The sequence below is a fragment of the Protomyctophum parallelum genome (assembly GCF_964188405.1).
Source record: "Protomyctophum parallelum genome assembly, chromosome: 1".
Classification (NCBI taxonomy): domain Eukaryota; kingdom Metazoa; phylum Chordata; class Actinopteri; order Myctophiformes; family Myctophidae; genus Protomyctophum; species Protomyctophum parallelum.
Genome location: NC_139697.1, coordinates 82,908,203 through 82,930,020, shown reverse-complemented (window position 1 = coordinate 82,930,020; position 21,818 = coordinate 82,908,203). Strand labels below are relative to the sequence as shown.

At 43.1% G+C, this 21,818-nt stretch overlaps 1 protein-coding gene across 10 annotated transcripts; it reads right to left on the bottom strand.

Annotated features, from left to right (window-relative positions):
* Positions 1 to 985: 985 nt before the first annotated feature.
* On the bottom strand, positions 986 to 21,267 carry tcerg1b (transcription elongation regulator 1b (CA150); the record flags this gene model as incomplete). 10 transcript variants are annotated; one of them, XR_014570172.1, is made up of 22 exons in its annotated part: positions 1,741 to 1,776; positions 1,975 to 2,075; positions 2,304 to 2,478; positions 3,069 to 3,152; positions 3,543 to 3,764; positions 5,579 to 5,761; positions 6,509 to 6,673; positions 7,312 to 7,462; positions 7,869 to 7,987; positions 8,317 to 8,406; positions 8,834 to 8,969; positions 9,419 to 9,497; positions 9,906 to 10,066; positions 10,704 to 10,792; positions 10,922 to 11,028; positions 11,715 to 11,918; positions 15,417 to 15,476; positions 15,969 to 16,184; positions 16,372 to 16,678; positions 16,910 to 17,059; positions 20,281 to 20,521; positions 21,215 to 21,264. XR_014570172.1 is itself a non-coding variant. In XM_083780339.1 (21 exons), 21 exons carry the CDS (start codon positions 21,262 to 21,264, stop codon positions 1,575 to 1,577), a joined length of 3,105 nt encoding a protein of 1,034 aa, XP_083636465.1. In that variant the 3' UTR covers positions 986 to 1,574. The 10 variants fall into 10 exon arrangements, 8 of the variants coding, with proteins under 8 accessions (XP_083636465.1, XP_083636458.1, XP_083636460.1 ...); XR_014570173.1 differs by having other exon boundaries at positions 2,304 to 2,408; XM_083780339.1 differs by lacking the exon at positions 2,304 to 2,478 and having other exon boundaries at positions 986 to 1,776; positions 20,293 to 20,521; positions 21,215 to 21,267.
* Positions 21,268 to 21,818: the final 551 nt, after the last annotated feature.

Sequence of the window (21,818 nt, the reverse complement as noted above, 5' to 3'; positions counted from 1 at the left end):
TTCTTTAATTTTGACCGTTATTCGAGTGACAAATGAACCACCTCTTGAATCCTCTATACAATTTGTTGCCCGTTTTGTTTTTGCTTATCTAAGTTATCTGTGCTAAACGGCTTGACTTCTTTTTTATCATGTGTTTGACCTTCAATTGCTTCTCAGACCCAAAACTAAAGATGAACTAATCGTTGGATAAGATTGTGTCCACAATTCCATGCTGTATTGATGTTGGTACCACCATTTGATGACATTTAACCTGAGTGCATGCCTTTTGTCCGACGGAGCATTGGTCCGAACGACAACCTACCTCCTCCCTCACCCTAACCCTAACCTCCCCCGGGGCAGACACCTAAACCTAACCGCAACCCTCTCCCGACCCGCAGCGCACCTCGGAGCATTGCTCCTCCCATTTAACCTCTGACACAAAACTAAAGATCAACTAATCGTTGGATAAGATTGTGTCCACAATTCCATGCTGTATTGATGTTGGTACCATTAGGAGACAACAGGAAAACATTGATCAAATTAACTATTCCACATTCTCTAATTGTTTAGACTTCTTGTAAATTAACTGATGCAGATGTTTAACAATAATTGAACTCTTGAGTTAAAGATCCTAAAGGTCTAATCCTATCCATCATTTAGCTGGGGACCACCTGGAACCCCCTCAAGGACCACAGGTTGAAAACCACGGATATAAACCCTATAGGCCTACTATGTTGACAGTCCGCCAGGGGTCTAGTCGATCTACAATTCACAATCTGCAATTTGACAAATATTCACTCTAGATTAAATATGGTTAATGTGCAATGTCCCTTTAAAATAAAATCATTAAAAGAAATGTAGCATTAGACACCTGAGGCCTCCCTTTTGTAAATTAAGACATGCAGTTGTGTTTCTGACACCACCTTGTGGTGGATTAAAGTCATGACAAAATACTGTGTAGAATGGAAATTCACTTTTCGTAAACACAAACACCCCAGGACGAGAATTAGAAAAAACAGTGTTAGTCGCCTTTATTTTTTATTCAACAGAGAAACTGCTGCAACATCAGAGTAACCCGATGGACAGCAACAAACATTCACACTGAGCCGCTGAAACGATGACTGGCACAGTGGAGCAGTAAGGCCTAAAATGACGCCACACACAAGCACGCACACCTGCGCGCGCACACATTTCATGTCATTTACATCAGCTATATTACACCTCATTGGCTGCACGTGACAGCCTCATCCATAATCCCCCTCTTCTCCAATTCGGTCAGTCGGAGGGGGGTGGGGGAGGTCACCTCGAGTCGTGATATAACCTTCAGGTCCATCATAGACGTATAGGGCTACAATGTGACGTAACACAGAGACTAAAACAGTGCATCTCTCTGGTACGTCTCTAAGTTAACACAAACCCCCCCACCAAGTGGCAATAACACTGCTCTCTGGAAGGCCGGCGTTGTGGCCTACATGGGTGGGCGGGGGGGGGGGGGGTTATCGTGGTTTGGATGGGGGTTGGGGGGTGTCATGCTTTTGGCCGAAGCATACGGAGGAGGACGATTATGGTGACAGCTGCAAGGTGGAGTGAACAGGTCACTTAGTGGAGCGGCGGGTGGGCTCCGAGGCGGTGGGGGGAGGCGGCGGGCCGCGGCGGTCCAGGTCTTCGATATAAAACATGATGAGCTTCCGGCGCTCCTCAGGAACACACTCCAGGACCAGGTAGCGTTTGTCATTCTGGAGAACCTTCTCTACGTCTTTGAGGTGCTGCTCCGACTCCTGGATCAGCTTCCTTGACCTGGAAGGACACCGAAGGCAAGACAGCACTTTTCAAAACACAAAAGCAATTCAGACTGGCTTTACAACCGGGATTTCTCAGGGCAGGGGTCCTGGCCTGGTCCTTTTTCATAAATACAGCATCGTAGCATGAATATAAATGTGAAATTGACTTGCGTCCCCACAGTTGTGTGCTGTGTGTGTGTGTGTGTGTACAAACCTGTAAGTGATGAACTTTGTCTCCTTGAGCAGGGTTCTGAAGTCAGCTTTGGCTGTGATGTACTTGTCTTTAATGTAGTCTTCAAACTCCCGCTGTCTCTTCTAAACGGACAGAAAACCAAATGTGTTAAATGCCTGCTATGGGCCAGAGAGACTCAAAACCTGCTGTAACATCAAAACAAGATCAGGGCTTAGTTTGTGGAGACTGCTCCAGTCAAAATCATCTTCTCCAGTTATTTGTCATAGATGAGCAGTCGCCAATAATGGCTACTAAACTTAGATGTCTCCTGTGTATTGCAGTACAAATACATAATTTACAAGCTTACTTGCCTCCTTCAGTGATGTATTTTGAGGTCAGTGGAAGAACTACAAACTGAGATTGGCAAGGCTGCATTTGATTTCTACTCTCTTCACCAAACGGGGGCAGGGGGTCACCTAAACTCAGTCAGCCATCGTAGCGAGGAAGAGAGGCATTTTGAACAGCTAAAATGGTTTCCCAGACCATCTGCACAGAGGACATCATGATTTCACATTTTGCAACATTATGACATAGTACAACAACCCCACTGTACTACACAGCAGAAGACACAAGATCAAAAAGAGGTAGTCGCTGACTTGGTCAAGCTAGCAACTCGAGCCTAGAGTTGACTGGAGGTGTTTGTGTTCCAATTAACAAAATATAAAAAGACAAATCATCAATGTGCTACAATTTGTTCCACCCTGGACATTATTTGTTGCATTCTATTTCTGTGTGTGGTTTTAACCTGGTCTATAGTGTCATGACTCATGAGACAACTTGTCGTGACTCACGAGCAGGTAGAGCATGATTCAAGCCGGTTGGTTGCTAACCTGGACAGTGCGTCAGCCACATCATAATGCACACGGTTCTATCCTGACCTGTGTCTCTGCTGTCCGTCCCCCTCTCTTAATATCATAACTAAATGAAACATTACTCAAAATACCCAGCCCTCCGTAATGCTAGTTCATGAATGTACATTTTGAAACTTGACCAAGTGAAAACAGGCACCAACGGTGCGGTGACAGCTATGACCTTATGGAGTCTGCGGTCTGTCTCTCTTCAAGTTCGATACGTACCCGATCACTAGATGAGAACTTGATGCAGCGAGGATCCTCCTTGATGATCTTCTTCACCTCTTTCCATGTGGTGGTCAGCGTGATCTGGAAACAAGCACAGCTTATCAATTAAACCATTACATGAGCAATGAGACTGCTGGACATCTTTCTCTGGTTATGTTAGGACTGCATCTATCATCTACTTATTCCATCAGTGACTTTTTCAATGTGTTTAATACAAACAGTTTATATAAACAAATCGACTAACCACTTCAGCATTATTTTATACTTTAAAAACAGTGGCATGCTGAAATTGTGAAAATAGCTCACAATGTGCCGCATTGCAACATGTGAGCTTGTTCACAATTTATTTAAGTAAAAATAAATAAAATAATGTTCACCTATAATGACATACCCCAAAACAGCATTGAATATTAATTGATTAAACTATTGATTATCGATCATGTTAACAAAAGTTATTAAATAAAAAAATACCTTTTTTTCTTTTTCTTGAGTTGCTTCAATGTGTTTATTCACCATGATGGTCTCATCTAGTAGCTGTCTGAAGTGTTCTTTCTTCTTCTTGGCCAGGGCCTCTACGTGTTCGTTGAACAGCTTTTCCTTCTCCTCCCTCTCCAGCAGGGAAGCAGACTCCCAGCGGTGGTCTTTGCGCAGGTTGCGGCGTGTGTCCGACCACGTCGCGTCTGAAGAACGCACCTAAAACGTTACACAAAAGCACATAGTGAACACAATGTACCAAGTTATAGGACGCAACACACAGAAAATAGATACACAAAAACGTTGTCAGTAAGCCGAAAAACTAAATGACGTCTGGCGTTCTATATAAATTCTAAAGGCAGTAATTCTAGAAGATGGGTCCAGGGACTCTCAGGGTTCCAAATGGACCAGGTCTCACGGGTTCAAACTAAAAGAAAAGCTCATGACTGAAAATATTTGCATGACCAAGTCCTAAATGTGCGATTTGTGAGCCCCACACTAGAACTGTTTCCTAAACAATAAACACATGTAAAATGATTTAATGTTTTATATTGTCCCCACTGTCAACCAGTTTAAAGAAATCACAGATTGAGGCTATAACCTTTGCTTTCATATGACATATACGACCGAGACTATTACAGATTTTATAGAAGATGCATCAGATCATATTGCATGTTTTTATCTCCAAAAGACATGAAATCAGTTGTGGCGACTGAGAACTTTAATCCATGAGGTGTTTAACTGAAGGTTGTGCTGTCCATGAAGCGAAAAAGTTTCAGAAGCACTGGGTTAAGCCCTTTTAGCAGCTGGTTCAGGATGGGGGCTGTTTGACCAGGCTGGTGTCAGTTGTTGTTATGGACAAAAGATATAATATGACAGGGCAAACCCAGCAAGGGTAAATAAAATATAATAACCTTCTCCTGGACGCTGGCAACATGGAAAGCTTTGCTCTCCATGTTGCTTTATAACAAATGTCAGAGCTAATAACATTTGTTACATCATACTATAATTCTAACAATGTCTGTCTGTCTGTGTGTCAGAAACAACGCCGTAGCTCATCAATGCCTGCACCAATCACTCCCACTTTTCACACAGGCATTGACCATATGAATATGGAGGGCGTAACGAAGCCCTTTTTTCGATTTGACACATTAATGATTATTAATGAATTTATTAGTCAATTACAAACGCACCCGGGCGCAGTACCCCCCGCGGCCACAGGGCGGCAAAACTCCTCTCCCCGGAAATCAGGTGTCACCAGTGTCACAAGTGAATTACATTTTGTGACGGTCACTGATTAATACTGGGACACAGTTTTCCGTGCAACATCTGTTTCGACACCACACTGTCCGCACGTGCGTGTTCGCAACGCACGTGTGTGTGTGTACTTTCGCCACGCGTGTGTGTGTGCGTGTCTCGCTACCTTCGCAACGCACGTGTGTGTGTGTGTGTCTCGCTACTTTCGCAACGCACGTGTGTGTACTTTCGCCACGCGCGCGTGTGTGTGTGTGTGTTTCGCTACTGCTTTTACAATAGTAATGGGGGTCTCATGTAACTCAGAGACAGCATATACAATTGACCCATTTACACTCTCACATTTAACAGACATACAAATGCCATTCAATGGGGGGCTCCACAGGCATCTTCACCTTTCAAATGTCTCCACGTATATTTGTTACATCTGTGTGTATACAAATATATTATACAAGTTAAAATTAAGAGCAATTAAATATATTTATGGGGGGAAATTGTCCATACAACGGGTAAGGACTAGTTATAACAAAAGTCAGAGCTGGTATGCAGCTATATTACGCTGGTTCTCAAACGTTTTAATTTAGAGAACCACCTAACTGAGTGTTCAAATGCTGTAAGGGTTCATTTGGAACCCGCTATAAGAATCGATAAAGGGAACCGTTAAGGAATCGGCCGGTTAAAAGGGAAATGGTTAACGGTACGCAATTGTTAAACTGTTAAACTAAGCAACACCTTCCATCAAGAGCGTAGGAACAAGACAGAGGCAGGGGGAATCTCACCATGTCAGACATGAGTGCTCTAAAATGCTGAATGGCCTCCTCTCGTTTGTGCTGCTCCCGCTCTCTGTCAATCTCCTTGGTTTGCTCCGACCGAGCTTTCTGCACCTCCCGCTCTCTCTCTCGGAGGCTGGCCTCCACACGGGCCTGGCGCTCCAGCTCTCGCTCCTTGTCAATGTCCACGGTCTGTGGAGGGGAAAATACAAACACAATCGGATGTGCCAATTTGCACATGTTCAGTTCAATCTGTAATCACAACAATCTATGTAAGTGGTTAAGGACACAATAAAAATACACAGCTGCCATTAACAATTGAAAAGGAGGATTCTGTATTTTTCTCCTCATTCAACCATGGAATGACTTTCCCAATGTAACATTTTAATATTTGTTGCCAGACCTCAATTTATTGTAACAGAAGAGGTCAACCAAATTGCAAAGAGGGCCAAACTGAAAACAAACGACATGTTTGCAAGACAGGATGAATGAACAATGACAGCTGCTTTCGACAGTAACACTTGCCTAACAGTCGTTCTCGATGCTGGGTCCAATTGCAGGTCTTTAACTCTCAAGTCGAGTGCACAAATGGAACCAAAATAGACCCTTGTTGCTCCATTTGTACACTAATTTAGTTCAATTTAGAGGATTTTTTTACAGTATAGGTCCCATAGATGAAATATTGTAAAAAACTGGGTGTAAGACCATGGCCTAATGCATATCAAACTGATGGTCCTTATAGAGTTCAAAAGGTTCCCCTGGAACAACATATTTTCAGACAGGGGGATCCAGTGTGAACCACTGACACAGAAACAAGAAGAAAATGATGATAAATCATGATTTAGGAGACATTTGTAGAATCTGGTCTCGGCTCTGAAGACCAGAACAGTATACACACCGTGGCGCGGACAAACCCGGGCGGCGGTAGATTGAAGCTACCTTGGCCTGCTTCTCCATGTACTGCTTGAAGAGCTCCTCCCTGAGGGCAGAGCTGTCCACGGCCTTGTAGCGAGGGTCCGTCTCCATCCTCTCCTTTACTTTGCTCCAGCGCGGATTGCCCTCCATGTGCTGCTGAGCCAGCAAATCAAAGAAGTCCAACTTCACCTGGAGAGACACACAGGTTTGTATTACTATGCTTGTGTGAGGATGGCGATTTCATGAATGCCATTACAAAATAAATACAAATAAATACAGATCTATAAGCTCACAACGCACGTTTCACAGCTATTTTACGGTGCATGACACTGGCACACTACCAAGTATATATAATGTTTAACTCCAATTCTGAATTCCCGATCCCTATGCCCAACGCATCTCACCTTTTTCAACCATCAAAAAGACCAGGAAATCTTCTCATATTCTACCATACTAGGGGACATTAGACACACACACACACACACTCTATAAAATTAGTCCCGTCTATAACTACTTCTAGGCGGGAGAGAGACATGTGAATGCAGGGTGTGTTTTAAGATCCAGAACGACGCTATCAGCCATTACTTGATTGTTTTGAATAGCCACATTATCGGCAGTAATGTGACCGATGTGGCCCAATTTTATAATTAAGCCATATTCAAAAATCTTTTGCCCAAAATAGGGATGCCAGGTTTAGGTTTAAAGCAGGTAATAAAATATGCTTATTGACATAATACCGGTCAAAACATTGGTAATCGGCGGGCTAGGACTCACCCAACATAGGGATGGAACCCAATAATCTGGTATTGGTCCATGCATAATATTACCTTTTCTCCTCTGGACTTTGAATCCTCCTTCTCCCTCTTCCTGACGGCAGTGATGAACTCAGTGAAGATGGCCTCTCGGTCCTTCATCTTCTCTATGGTCTTGAAGCGTGGGTCTCTGCCATGCTTCACCGCAAACTCACTGAACGTCGTCCTGCACACATGGAAGATTACATATTCATTTCTTCAGCGTGTGAGAGCTGTTCATGTGGGTGCTGGTGCGGTGTAGCAGGTAATTGCAGACATATTGGTATACGGTAGTTCACAATGACAGTTTGATTAAATAGACAATAAAGGATGGAAAAATAAGCTGTATCGCACCATCCTAAATATCAGACCGACTGACCACTTTTTGATCCTCATCTGAGAATAGTTTAAACAATTTAAACTGAGAGATTTGAACATGAAGAATATAGTTATACAGCTATTAAAACAACTAAAACAAATAGATTAAGACCTTACTGCAAGTGTGTGAATACTGACATTTTACGCTTATCTGTACAGTTAGAGCTATGCATGCATCTTGTTTTTACAGATACAGTAATTCCAAAATAGTTTACCTGGGGTTCAGTTTGGCGTCCTCCATCATCCTCCTGAACTCGTCTTTGGCCTGCATCAATTTGTTCTTCTTTTCCTTCCTCTCCTCTTCAGCTCGTGTCTTCACGTACGAATCAAACACCTGCGGACACACACAGTTCACAAATAAGGCCATATGTGGCAAAATGATTCAAATGCATTTGACTTGGGCAGGTATACGAAATTATAGGCTTGTCTGTTCCATTTCATTTCTTCTTAATGTTTTGTGTTTCATCTCTATTATAACATTTTATGATTATGTTTTGTGGTAACCAAATATGCAAATTTTTAAATGACCACAAATGACATTGGTAGAAAAGAAAAGTAACACAAATGAAACGAGTGAACGCAGACTGGGAGAAAGTAATACCCGATCTTGTATTTGCAGAGTTTAACTCAGGCTTAACAGTGAGGCAAAGAGATGTAGTGCACCTGTTTCCTCTCCTTTGGACTGAGTAGAAGGTAGCGAGGGTCAAACACAATCTTATGCAGCTCTTTGTCCCAGGTGGAGAAGGCAGACACCTATATGGACACACACACACACACACACACACACACACACACACACACACACACACACACACACACACACACACACACACACACACACACACACACACACACACACACACACACACACACACACACACACACACACACACACACACACACACACACGACAACAGTCATACGTTTAACCCACAATTTGGACAAACCATAAACGCTGTGAGACCATATCATGGAAGGTTTGAGGTAAACATTGCTTGGCACTCAGTATCAAGGGTTGGATTGGGAGTACCGCAAGTCCCTGTGGCATACTTGCAGAAAGTCCAGGGCGTGTACTGTCTATGGGCCACAGTGTGCAGCAAGGCTTATAATACAAGGCCGCAAATGGACGACATGCAAACCTGACTAACATCAGTGTGATTGAGCAAGTCAAGTCTGTTACCCCTCTCTCCAGCAGCATGTCTTTGAACTGGGTCATCCTGGCCTCTAGGGGCACTATGGCCCTCTCTCTGGCAGCTCTCAGCTCTGCCTCCATAGCCGCTTCCTTTTCAGAGTCGGCCTCTTTGGCCTCATCCTTCCTATAGAGACATTACGGAGTTAAAACGTTCACTGTGAAAGAATATATATTCAAAGATTTGAGACATTTTCAGCTAGTTTAAAATACTGGTTAACCCATTCTGACCTGAGATCAGATTCATACGAGGTTTCCACTGGACACACACTGGTCTGATTAACCAATTCTGACCTGAGATCAGATTTAAAAAATGTCAGTCGTTCTTTGATTTTTCAAAAATAGCAGACCTACAAGCTTGTAGATCTGCTATTTCTCAATAGCTAAAGCATAACATGGTGCCAACACCAAAATGGGTGCCCGGTCAGAATGGGTTAAAAGCTAAGGTGACACAGATGTGTCCTCCGGTATAAATTGGTTAATCGCACATGTCAGCACATCTGGGTGTTGGGCTGAAATGGACGTCTGTGGTTAATCTAAGGAGTCAATCCACAACAATCATAAACGCAGACTTACTTCCTTTTCTTGGCCTTGATTGGCTCGTCGTCATTCTCCTCAGCAGTGACTGGCATCTCTGGCTCGTCCTTATTGAGGCCTGGAGACAGACAGACAGAGACGGGACAGGACAGACAGAGGACAGACAGATAGGCCCGAGAGAGAGACACACACAGAGCATGAGTTGGAAAACAATGTTTTCACCAAGATCACTCAATCTCTCCCTATTTTGGTAATGTTTTTAAAAAGAACGAAAAGAGCTGATCTACAAGCTAAACAAAATGGGAAAAGAAAATACAAATAATGGTGGACATGGCAATTTAAAAAGGACACAACATGAACATGTCGCATTCCGGCGATTATGCAAAATCGGTTGTCTCAAAGATTGCAATCAGGCGATCATTTTATAATTGTGACAGGCCATTTTGTACATCGACTATTTTCTCTATTCACCATACAATTAAATATGTAGGGCTTATTAATATACGATATGTTTTCATGGCCCTACCAGTCTTCTTGCCATCGTCCAGGCCTCTCTTGTGCGGTGGCTCCTGGATGTTCTTGTCAACGTCGGCTCGGCCCACCAGTTCTTCAGGACGGTCCCACATGGACAACCGAGTGGTCGGGTTGTAGAAGAACACGCGGTCGTCACCCGTCCACACCACACACCTTGGACACAACACACACACACGTTGTAGATACGTACAAAATAATGCTGATCAAAAGCTGTCACTTTTCAGGATTCAAATTCAAAAGTAGCAACTCGATACTTTTGTGTGACACTATAGTATGATCAAGTGGGGCATTAATTTACGAAAAAACACAGAAAGTTAGAATAAGGTAGTCCGGCCTCTAAAGAGTTCCTTCTGAAACGGAATCTGTGTAAATGGTTCCTACAGAAACTGAATCCATGTCCTGACTCCTGACAATGACAAATTGACAATGCTAAAGCAGAAAAGAATAAATATTACACCCACATGAAGTATCCTCTAGTCTAAACTGTAGTTACTGTGGGCAGGGTTTGAATGACAACCTTTGCAACCAAAACAAATAATTAAAACATGAATAATAATAAATCCCCAAAATATATTATTGGAATCTTTGATTTTATGACTCATCCATAATTACAATTAATTGTATCTATTTCATGAAAGATTCTACTTTTTTTTTTTTAATGGCTTGATAACTGGTAATTTTTAGGTTAAATAAGTTCATGTCCGCGGAATATTAACTAAGCCGCAGAATCAAAGATTGTTGTCCGCTGAATTTGGAGTGTTCACCGCGGAATCAAGACTTTTTTTTTTACCAAGGAGTGCCTGGGATGGGGTTGGTAGCTACAGGCTTGGCTTTCTGAGCAGCCTTCTCTTCTTCAGTCATCTCTTCCTCTTTAGGCTCCTGCAGACAGACAGGGTGGAAAGGAGAAATCCATTATTCGTGCAAAAATAAAATAATTTTGCGACATCGTTTTATTTTATTTTTAAAGAAAAGAAAAAAAGAAAAAACTGAAATAGCGTCCATCCATACCTCCTTCTCATTGGCGATTTCCAGTTTCTTCTCTTCCTCCTCCATCTCCATGGCCTCTGCTTCCTCCTCGGCCAGACGCTCAGCCTTAGCCTTCTCTGCTTCTTTCTCTGCACACCCACACACCCCATTTATACAACTGGAAAAACGCCCGATTTCTACAACTGGTCTATATCGGTAGTTCTCAAAATGTGTCGCTTCCAAGACCCCCAAAATGATATTTGGCCGCGGACCTCCATCTTAAAATATTTTGTTCCAGCCAGGGACCCGCAGAAGCAAAGTCTATAAAAAAAATCTATACATTCAAAGATTTGCACAACCTTTCACGAGGTTTCAAAAATAGCAGCTCTAGCTAAAATAAGGCACAAAGTGACGCTCTGACTGTGAGCTTGTAGATCTGCTATTTTTTAATAGCCAACAAAAATTATCTAAAATGACAAATATAGAACCGCTACAGTAAGTAATGTGGTCGTTAATCAAACTACCTTAGTTACCAGTGGCCAAGACCTGTCTGAAATGAGTGGTGCTGTGTGTGTGCGCGCTGCGGTGGTCAATGGGTGAGTGCATGTTAGGCTGCTCAACATTGACACTTGGTGGTCAACCAACGCTATTGCCGTACAAATACAGACATACTGTACATGGGGACGGACGGACATAGCTGGTAGTTGGAGTGGCTAGCTAAAATAAAAAATAAAAAAACATAACCTTTTCACAAAAATGTAAACTTCACAAAAAATGAAAGCAAAAAATAAAAAAATAAACCCTAATGGGAAAATCAAAGTGATGATAAAGTTACCTTTTTCGAGCAAGACCTGGGGCTTCTCCCAGGTGGACTCTAAGGTGCGGTTATTGTAGTAGTACGTCTTGCCGTCGGCCGTCTTGTACTCGGACCACTCTGGGAGATGCAGAGACCCGGCCAGGGCAGCGGGGGCCGCGGCTAGCGCCAGCTGGGGGTGGTGCATCATGGGAACGAGGGGCGGGGCCATGCCAGGGAGCATCCCTGCCACCGCGTCATAGAGGGGAGAGAGTGTAAGTGGTTCACAGGTATTTGACTGGGTGGTGGAGCTGATTAAGCACTACTTGTTGAGGTCGCTGTCGGGTGGAAACCTTGCATGTCCCAAAACCATTACTTTTCAGCAAATGGGGAAAAAGAACCCGTGTTCCTTTGGATAATAGTGTTATTATTTAGTCACAATGACTTGTTAATACTTTTCATTGATTCAAAATTTCTAATAGCTGATCTACAAGTTCACAATGCATCGCAATGTGAAGTTGTGAACCGTTGAGAGCTTGTAGGTAGCTATTTTTGCTACTTTCGTTTGACACTGACTCTTGCACGACGAATTAGGGCATTAACTTACGGAGAAAAGAACTTTAAACATATAGAGATACAAGGTTTCTGCCCAATTTCACTTGTAAGTCGATCTGGATAAGAGTTAAATGTTAAAATGCTTAAATTATAAATTGACAAAGGATCCAAGTAAACAGTGTACAGCAACTTCCTGACTAACTAATAATGGTACAAGTACGGGATTTCTTTCTCGTGGCACAAGAAACCCTAAAAACCCAACAAATACAGTCATGCATGTGCAGAAGTGAAATGTGCAGTTCCACCCGGTTTACATTATCCTTGACAACATGCTGTATGCTCAACATGATAATGGGTCCTGGGGTCTATACGGCCAACACTGGTACAGTATAATGAGTATATCTATACTGTAAATCGCCACTGTCAGCCAGAAACAGCCTATAGCCAATGCCATATTTAACATTTTGTGTATTTTTGTAAACGAATGGCCTACTATAATAGCTTCATGCAAAAGTAGCAGATCAACAAGCTTGAAACGCAAATTTGAATCCTGAAAGTGGACAGTTTGAGGTTTCCACCCGACATAGTAAATACCTCCTGTTGTACCAAAAGTATTTATTTACTTTAATTAATTAATAAATTTTACCTAAATGACTCCTAACCGAGGCCAAAACTGTTTTGTGGACCGTCACACCCGGTAATGGATCAGCTTACTTAGGAGGATGTCCGGTTAAATTAGAAAACAAGAAACGACAACAACAAAGGATTGGGTATAGACCGATTCCGTAGCGGTTTCATGGTCGCAGCCTACGTATTTCCTGTAGGCGGACTCGACGTAGCTGCAGGGATAAAACCCTCACCAGGCGCACCTCTTCCACTACAGTGAACGGCAGAGTGACTGATGTTAGTTTGCCTCAAACTTTACTCCTTTACCTGCTTTTTTACTAACACTAACATTACAAAGATGCCCAGAACATCGAGATGAACCTGTGTAGTTTATGGCTGCTCCAACAGTAGTGGCAACATAAAAAATAAAATAAAACGGAATGTCTAATATCCACCGCGGTGGCTGAGACCAGAGCCATTGAGTAATGGTTGAGACGAAGCAGGGAAAGATACACATCGCCAGTCTTACCCAATACCAAATCTTTCTGTTTTATGAACACAAGGCTGCTGTATTTTATACCTCATACTAAGCATTTAAAGTATGAGGTATAAAGTACACTGGCGTTATGTATCTTTCACTGCTTCGTCTCAACCATTACTCAATGGCTCTGGTCTCAGGCACTGCGGTGGATATTAGACATTCCGTTTTATTTTATTTTTTATGTTGCCACTACTGTTGGAGCAGCCATAAACTACACAGGTTCATCTCGATGTTCTGGGCATCTTTGTAATGTTAGTGTTAGTAAAAAAGCAGGTAAAGGAGTAAAGTTTGAGGCAAACTAACATCAGTCACTCTGCCGTTCACTGTAGTGGAAGAGGTGCGCCTGGTGAGGGTTTTATCCCCACAGCTACGTCGAGTCCGCCTACAGGAAATACGTAGGCTGCGACCATGAGACCAGCTACGGAATCGGTCTATAGGTCAGGAGCGTCTGAAATGCTCCTGTGAGCACCACTGGGCAGAGCGATGAGCCTGTTAGTCTAGTACTTTGTCAAGGCTGTTCTGCTCCCCCAGGATGCTTTATATTCACTTAGTTGACTGAGGGTTTATTAGAGTTCATGTTGTGGCTGGGAGAGGTGAGATAACTGAATGTGGAAGTCTAAAATGTTAAGCAGAGGTAAAACCAATAACATTAAAATGGACGACAAAAAACAAGTACAACCACTTGACAGCCTGACATACCATTAACCATACACTCACACAACCATGCCACAAAACTAGACGAGCACAACCACATGACCAGATGACATGTAGCCCTCAATGTTAATATGAATTACTACAAAGCCCATATAAAACACGCCTCCGCCTGCATACTTATTCACCGATTCATGGTATTTTATTTGGCGTGAACCGAGTTGTAACATGAATCGGTGAATAATCACTGATCTACAAACCGACTACAAGTACCCAAGCAAGACCAGTCATTGTTATTTTACCTAGGACTGAATGAAATATGCCACTTAGAGGTTCAAGAGACTGCTGTGGACAACCTTTATGACCATTGTTAAAATAATTTACAATTGTCAAATTGCTTTCCAATGACATCACATGAGATCAACAGGCATTATTTTTCCCCCAGTTGTTTAACATTTACAAGGGAAATGAGGGAACATAGGCAGCATGCCACTTTTCTCCAAAACGCCTTTTAGCCTTATTGAGCTTGTGTAATTTCATAGTATCAAAATAGTACCTCAAATCTGTGCATAACTATCCTTGTGCCTTCAAATTATCAAGTGAGCTGAAGCCCCATTTACTGATAACAGTGCTGCATCCCTACGGATGAAATCACCACTTAAATGTATTAAAAACCCACCGTGTTGCGTTTAGACCCGTCACAATTATTACATAATCACTTGATAGTTAGTGATCATTTGAGAGAACAGAGTTTCGTCGAGAATCGTCAAGAAATATTCATACATTCTGTGTTCAATATTAGCCGACAAGATCACAACGCGCCATTATGCGACACGTGTGCTTTTCAATAATAAATAGCCATGTCCACTTCTTTTCTTCTTCTTTTTTTACACATTTTGAAAGTAGGCCTGTTTTGTTCATAGTACATCATGTTATTGACAATCATTCTTTGTATATATAATTTACTTTTCAGGATTCAAATTCAATTAAATCTACAAGCTCAATACGCATCGCTTTGAGCCACGTTTCAAGCTTTCAGATCTGCTACTTTTGAGTCATGCCGTAGTATGAAGTAGGGCGTTCATTTAGGAAAAATATGGAACCCGACAGCGACCATATCTGCCCTGTGAAATGCAATTTGAATTTACGCATGTTCCAATGTTCAATGCAACAAAAAAAACACAAATATAATAGTCAATCGACAATTTGTCAACTTTCATGATGGCGACAGCCCTAGTAGTTGTGTTGTGGGTGCTGGAATTCCACTACTGAACACGGCACACGGTTCACGTTCACAGAACTCTTCACTGTACACACGGTTATGAATCATGTAGACACCATTCACTACCATGCCGTACTAGCTGTCAGCGGTGCGCGGCTGTGGGCTTTACCGTTAGCGCTGGGGCCTGCCTTTACAAAGGGTGCGCCTACTATGTGCATCATTGCTACACCTGCAAGAACAACGGACAAGCAAGCATTGGGTTGGACACAACAGGAAAACTATAAGCATCGGCTGCCAGAGTTAAGAACGTATATATATTATGCACATGTGATATTTAGAACTATGACTGACACACACACACACACACACTTTGACAAGGGAACTTCACCACTCCATTATTAGCAGGCATGTTTGACTGAAACATTTTTTTCTGTGTTAAAAATTAACACCATGAGCACTAATAGTAGATTCAAAAGTACAGTTTGTCTATAGGCCAATGTGTGTTATTACAACTATGACATGAAAGGTTAAGCTTTTCTTGATTGCAGAGACATTTTAACAGTGGATGATGTTAAAATGAACAAACACAACTACTATTTATTCAGCGATTTACATTTCTTTCAAACATTGTGGGGAGCAGAAAAAAGGAGCCACGTGTCAGAAAACAAGGGACGGGAGTGATAGACGGGGGGTCAATGTGTTTGGAGACGTGGGGTTTTACCTGGCAGAGGGATGTGCATGCCAGGCAGAGGCACTCTGAAAGGAGGCACCATGACGGGCGGGAAGGCTTGCTGGCCCAGGCTGTGCGTCATCATGGTCTGCACTGCCGTGACGGACGGCGGCACCGTGGAGACGGTCACCATGGCCACAGGCGACATGGACATGCTGGACGTCACTGTGGTGGTGGTGGTTTGGTTCTGGTCCGCTGCCACGGAGGCTGCATGATGGGAGCAGGGAGAGGAAGCATGTTCAGCATAGGTTTTCTTGTTTGTGTGTCGTAGAATTATCCCAGGAAATAATAAAACTTCTTGATTACTCGATTCATTTTAGTAGTAAATTATGTAATAACCCCTAAGAAAATGATAGATAGTTGCAGCCATCAGATATAAAACATGATTGCTAACCTGCGGTGGAAACGGGAGAGGGCGAGTCTGGACTGGAGGTGTGGGTGCGTGAGGGAGTGGGTGAGGGGGCCTGGGTGGGGACGGCTGCTGCTGTAGTTGCCACCGTACTGGCTGTAGTGTTGTTGACACCGCTTGAAGCGGCAGTCACCGCCGGCCCGCCGGCACCAGAGGTGGCCGCAGCAGTCCCGGCTCCTGCGGCGCCCGCTCCCGCCACAAGTAACGGGTTGAGCTCAGACTGCTGGATGATCTTGGCCACGTCTGGTTTACTCCACGACGACTCTCTGGTCCGAGCATTGTAGTAATATGTCTGAGATGGCATGAATGGTAGGAGGAGAATATTGTTATAGGTGTGAGGCAGGTTAATTCAACTAAAATATATTGAAACATAATCCTAGCAGATCAATCAATTGGGTAATTCTTTCTGGGTAATTCCCCACAGGTAGTGTGTGTGTGTGTGTGTGTGTGTGTGTGTGTGTGTGTGTGTGTGTGTGTGTGTGTGTGTGTGTGTATAACATATCGCATTTGATGACAGTCTCACCTTTCCCTCGGGAGTCTTGTTCTCCACCCAGATCTCCTCAGCGAGTGCTGCTGGGGCTCCCACTGCGGGAACGGGGGGCATCCCAGGAGGGAACAACATCCCTGGAGGGGGGGGCATGTTCCCCATGGGCGGGGGGAGGAATGGAGGTCTCTGCAGCAACACAAACAAGCCAACGTTGACACTTCAAAATTGAAGCAACTACAGTTGCAAGTTTTGAAGATTTGATTTAGAAAAAGTGATACTTTTGTATTTTGTTGTTGTAATGCTCATAGATGAAACTACGCCAGAACTACAGGTGTGACTTTACGTTACTATACCTGCATTATTATGGTATTGGTAGGCTGGTGTGTCTGTGATAGCTCATCTCTTGAAAATCTTATACTTTCTTGGAATTTTGCAGTCTTTATGTTAATCTTCTTCTTAATGACTGTGATCAGAGGCTGACAAGATAATAGTTTTTCAGTGGATTCTTGCCAGTCTAGGCAAAACTTTGGGGAAAGTATCGACCATACCATGGCATTTAAAACAATGCTATAATCTACAGTAGTTTATCCAGCCCTAATTGACGAGATTCTTTAGTTTTCTATCAAACCACAACAGCCCATTTAAAAATGTTTATCATTGGTGGCTGCATATTGCAAAATGGGACATTGAAAAAAAACTATACGTTCTTAGGGGTTTTTTCAGTGAAATTCAAACAATTTCCAGCACTTTAATAACATTCCATGCATTCATCACACCTGTGCAAATACAACTGTTATTTAAAGCTAATGGTCGTCTCTCCACGGCCCAAATGAGAACTAACAACATAACTACCAACTACAATAAAGTAGTGTGCCAACTACTTCAAATGACAACCTAAAAAAAGGAAAAGCAACAGCCATTTCCAATTCCAAACACTGCAGGTGTGTTAGTTATATAGTTTTTTATATTCATCAAAATAAGTCCAGGTTTGGGGTTCACTGGCAGCTGATGGGACAGTGTGTGGACTACTGTGGTTGCAACGTCTCTGGTTTCATTCCAGACGGAGCCTTGTCTCTACCCTCAGCCTCCCGTCTCTCTACACTCTCCTATATAAATAAAACAATAACTGCCTAATGGAAAATATACCCCCGGTCAGCACTGGCCATGTAGAATGAGTGACTCAGCTGCTTCGCACTCTTATTTAACAGGGTGGGTTGTTCCTAAATAATAGCAAAGGACCTTGTGTAGGCCTAAAAGCGGATGGCAGGCCAGCACTGGGGCTTTATGGGCGAGGACTTAAAAGGTTGTGTCCTGACTGTCTGTCCCTCTTCCATCTGTTCACTGAGACTGCGGCATCTCCAGAGGAAATCTACACTGATTCACATCTTAAGCTATGGCTCAGATCAGCCAGCTGGAAGTACCCTCACTAAAAACGCCGGGACAACGCTCCACACGTCCCAAACTCTTCTCCCTTCTGGCTCCAAAACTGTGGAATGCACTTCCCATTGCAGTCAGAACTGCAGCATCACTCCCAATCTTCCGCCGTAGTCTGAAAACCCACCTTTTTAGACTCCATCATGGCCCATAGCACTTACCCTGCCCCCTTAGATAGCATTTCTGTAGACTTAGATAGCATCTGACACAGACTTATAGCATGTTATGTAGACGGCACTATAATTGCATTGTATATAGTCATAGCATGCCAGAGTACATATGTATAGCATAGTAGTATATATATATATATAGTTTATATGTATAGTCTCATAATATAGATATTCCACTGTTACTTTCTTAGCTTACGCATGTTTTATGATAAATGCTTTTGTGATGAATTCCCATGCTTTTGTTCTTGATTATTGTAAATCGCTCTGGATTAAGAGTGTCTGCTAAATGCCTAAATTGTAAATTGTATGGTTCACCTTCATTCTTCACCATTTGGATGATATAAATCAATTTTCTAAGAATAACGGCAATGAATATAACATGGTGTATGTCATTCACTTGGCCATATTGCATATTATTATTACAAGTAAGACGCGCAAACGCGGGAAGCGAACGCAGCTCGTAAATTGCAATAACAACAATTAGAATAAATTACGTACTTTTTTTCCTTTTTAGTTAGTAATTTTTTAGAGTTTTCTACTGTGTGTGTGTTTGTGTGTGTGTGTGTGTGTGTGTGTGTGTGTGTGTGTGTGTGTGTGTGTGTGCTACAGCTGCGCCCTCTGGTGGGGGGTGTCACAGCGGGACAGACAGACACACAGACATGATCTGTAGGGTCTCATAGTTAGTGCTCATTGCATTCGCAATCATTGCATTCGCAATCACATCACATTATCACAAACGTTGTACTTCAATGGCTAGATGGCTACAACGGTAGCTTTGCGGTAGTCAAAACTAAAGGCGAGTGACAGCGAGACGAGATTAACACAACATGTCGACCGTATCAATGCAGAGACCTACTTGGCATTATTAAATCCATTATTGCCCTGGAGGGAGAACGTTTACAGCCGCCACCGCTTCCTCCCCCCCCCCCTTACCGACATCCCTACTGTAAACAAACGATGTACAACAATGACACGTACAGGTCCATTTGCATAGCCTTGGTTCCAGCCTGAATCGCTTCGTTCCGTGAATTTGTTTTGTCACTCGCTACTCAGTCTGGCCTGCAGGCAGCAGACTCTCATTTCATAATGTCACCTGTTGCGTAGCCTCAGGAACCCAGACGTTTTTATTTCCAGGGAGAAAAGAAAGTCTGGGTCCGAGTCCACTTCAATTCGGCATAGAGTAGCACAAACATCGCTCACTCTCTGCTGATTTCTGATCGTCTACACCTTTGTTAAATTGACACACGCACACATGTACACACACACACACACACTCCTGCTCTAAATAATTAGTCTCATGTCGCTCAGCTGCGCATAGTTTGCCATAAAAAGCATAGGTGAGTTCCAGACTACCTGTTACGTAGCCACGTTGTTGCTGATACGTCATCAGCCAGCGCCACTCTGTCCATGCTTCTCTCACTGGAGACTCGAGAGTAAAAACTACAGTATAAAGTAAACACTAATTTGATTCAGTTGTCCACTATGTCAGATTCAGTAGTACAAAAAAAATGGTGGCATAAGAACGAAAACATTTAGTCCCTTGTTTGTGCCGAATCTGGGATGAACATGGTTTGTTGAACTCCGTCTGGTGGGTGTGAACTTTGTTGACATTAAGGTATTGAGGAAAGATAATTTTACATTGTATATTTGGGTCCCACTGAGATACACATACAAAAATCATATCAAATGTGGGGTCTGCATGGTGCATATAATTGTCTCAAATAAAAATAAAATGTTAGGAACCACTGATTTACTTTAGTAAACATCTGTATATAATAAAAGCAAGGAGACATCGTCACTCACTATTCGACTCACCTGTAGGTGCGGGGGTCCGAGGGGCGGCGGCAAGCCACCCGGCGGGGGAATGGGCGGCATGCTGGGGTCGAAGGGCGGGCGTCCGAACGGGGGTCGCCCCGGCGGGGGTCCCCGCATCATGCCGAACGGCGGGGGCGGCGGCCGGAGGAGCGGCGGGGGTCCTCGGAGCTGCACGGGGGTCTGGGTGGGCGCAGGGCCGCGAAAGCGCACCGGCTGCTGCTGCGCCATTCTGCTGCCACAGCAACACCAAAAACAATATCACACATACTGTCTACAATATCACACATACTGTCTAGACGACGAGACGCTCTCCGCCTCAAATATTAAACATGACAGTATTATATTTGGTCTTACGACGCTATATCGCCAATCTACAAACTCACAACAGCTTTCATTCATTCATTCCCATCATTGTGTGGTTGGTTAAACTCGCCATCTACTGGCTGAGTTTGAGCTAGGCTAGGCTAACACTAGCAGTAGCACATATGCAGGCATCCAAATAATCAAAACACTCTTTCAAACCAGTTGCGCTTAGCATAGCATGCTAATAGGTGGCAGCTGTTCTGTTGTTGGCTATTGGAATAGCATCTGTGCATCAACACACATACACACTGGTGTCGACGTGATGAAGCAGTTGAATAATACTGGTTGTGGTTTTGTTAACAGATGCTTACCTACCGCTTGCAGGCAGCCCACCACGGTCTGCTAACCCTGGCTAAAGCTAACGTTATGGGGCTACTTCATGGGCTGGGCTAGTTAGCCTGCTAGCGTGGTGCTCACATTCTTAAGAGAACACAAATTAGCTTCCACAAATACCCCCAATTTTTTTTATTTTTGTAATGTTGACCACCTTTAATTCAACCATGCATTTTATGTCGCGGTTACCGTTCGTTTTCATGCTTCGTTTACGTTTTAATCTAACCTGTTGTCGTTGTTGAAGCTGATGCTATCGCTTTCCGTCTGGTCCGCCATTACGGGAAAATAATATAATAACGGTTCTTCCTGGAAACGCCGATTACACGTTTGTCCACGTTTCATTGGCTAGACGAAACGCCGATCACGTTTGCGAGCCAATCCAAAAGCTCGATTCTTACTTCGTAGCACGACGGTGTCGCGCGCCGAAAAAGAGCAACCTGAAGTTGTGACGAGTCACGATGCGTTTGAGCCCCCCGTTTTGAGCTCTCTTTCAGCAGGTGTTACCCTCAAACAAATTGCGACAGAAACTCTTTCAACTTTGTTTTGTTTCATAAATATGTTAGTAACAATATTTAAGTCCTATTAAGAACTCCCAGTAGGGGAACATATTGAAAAATGCTCAAATAGGTGATGGTACCCTTAACAGACATTATGTCAAACTAGGGGGGGTTTCATGATCACCACCTTAGAATTTCCCCGATTTCTTAGGACTTTTGATATGTTGTTAATTATTTATGAAACAAAAAAAGGTGAAAGAGTTTCTTTTGCAATTTGTTTGATGTTAACCCCTTAGGTTCCAGTTTCCATATCAGCTATATCCATATATATAT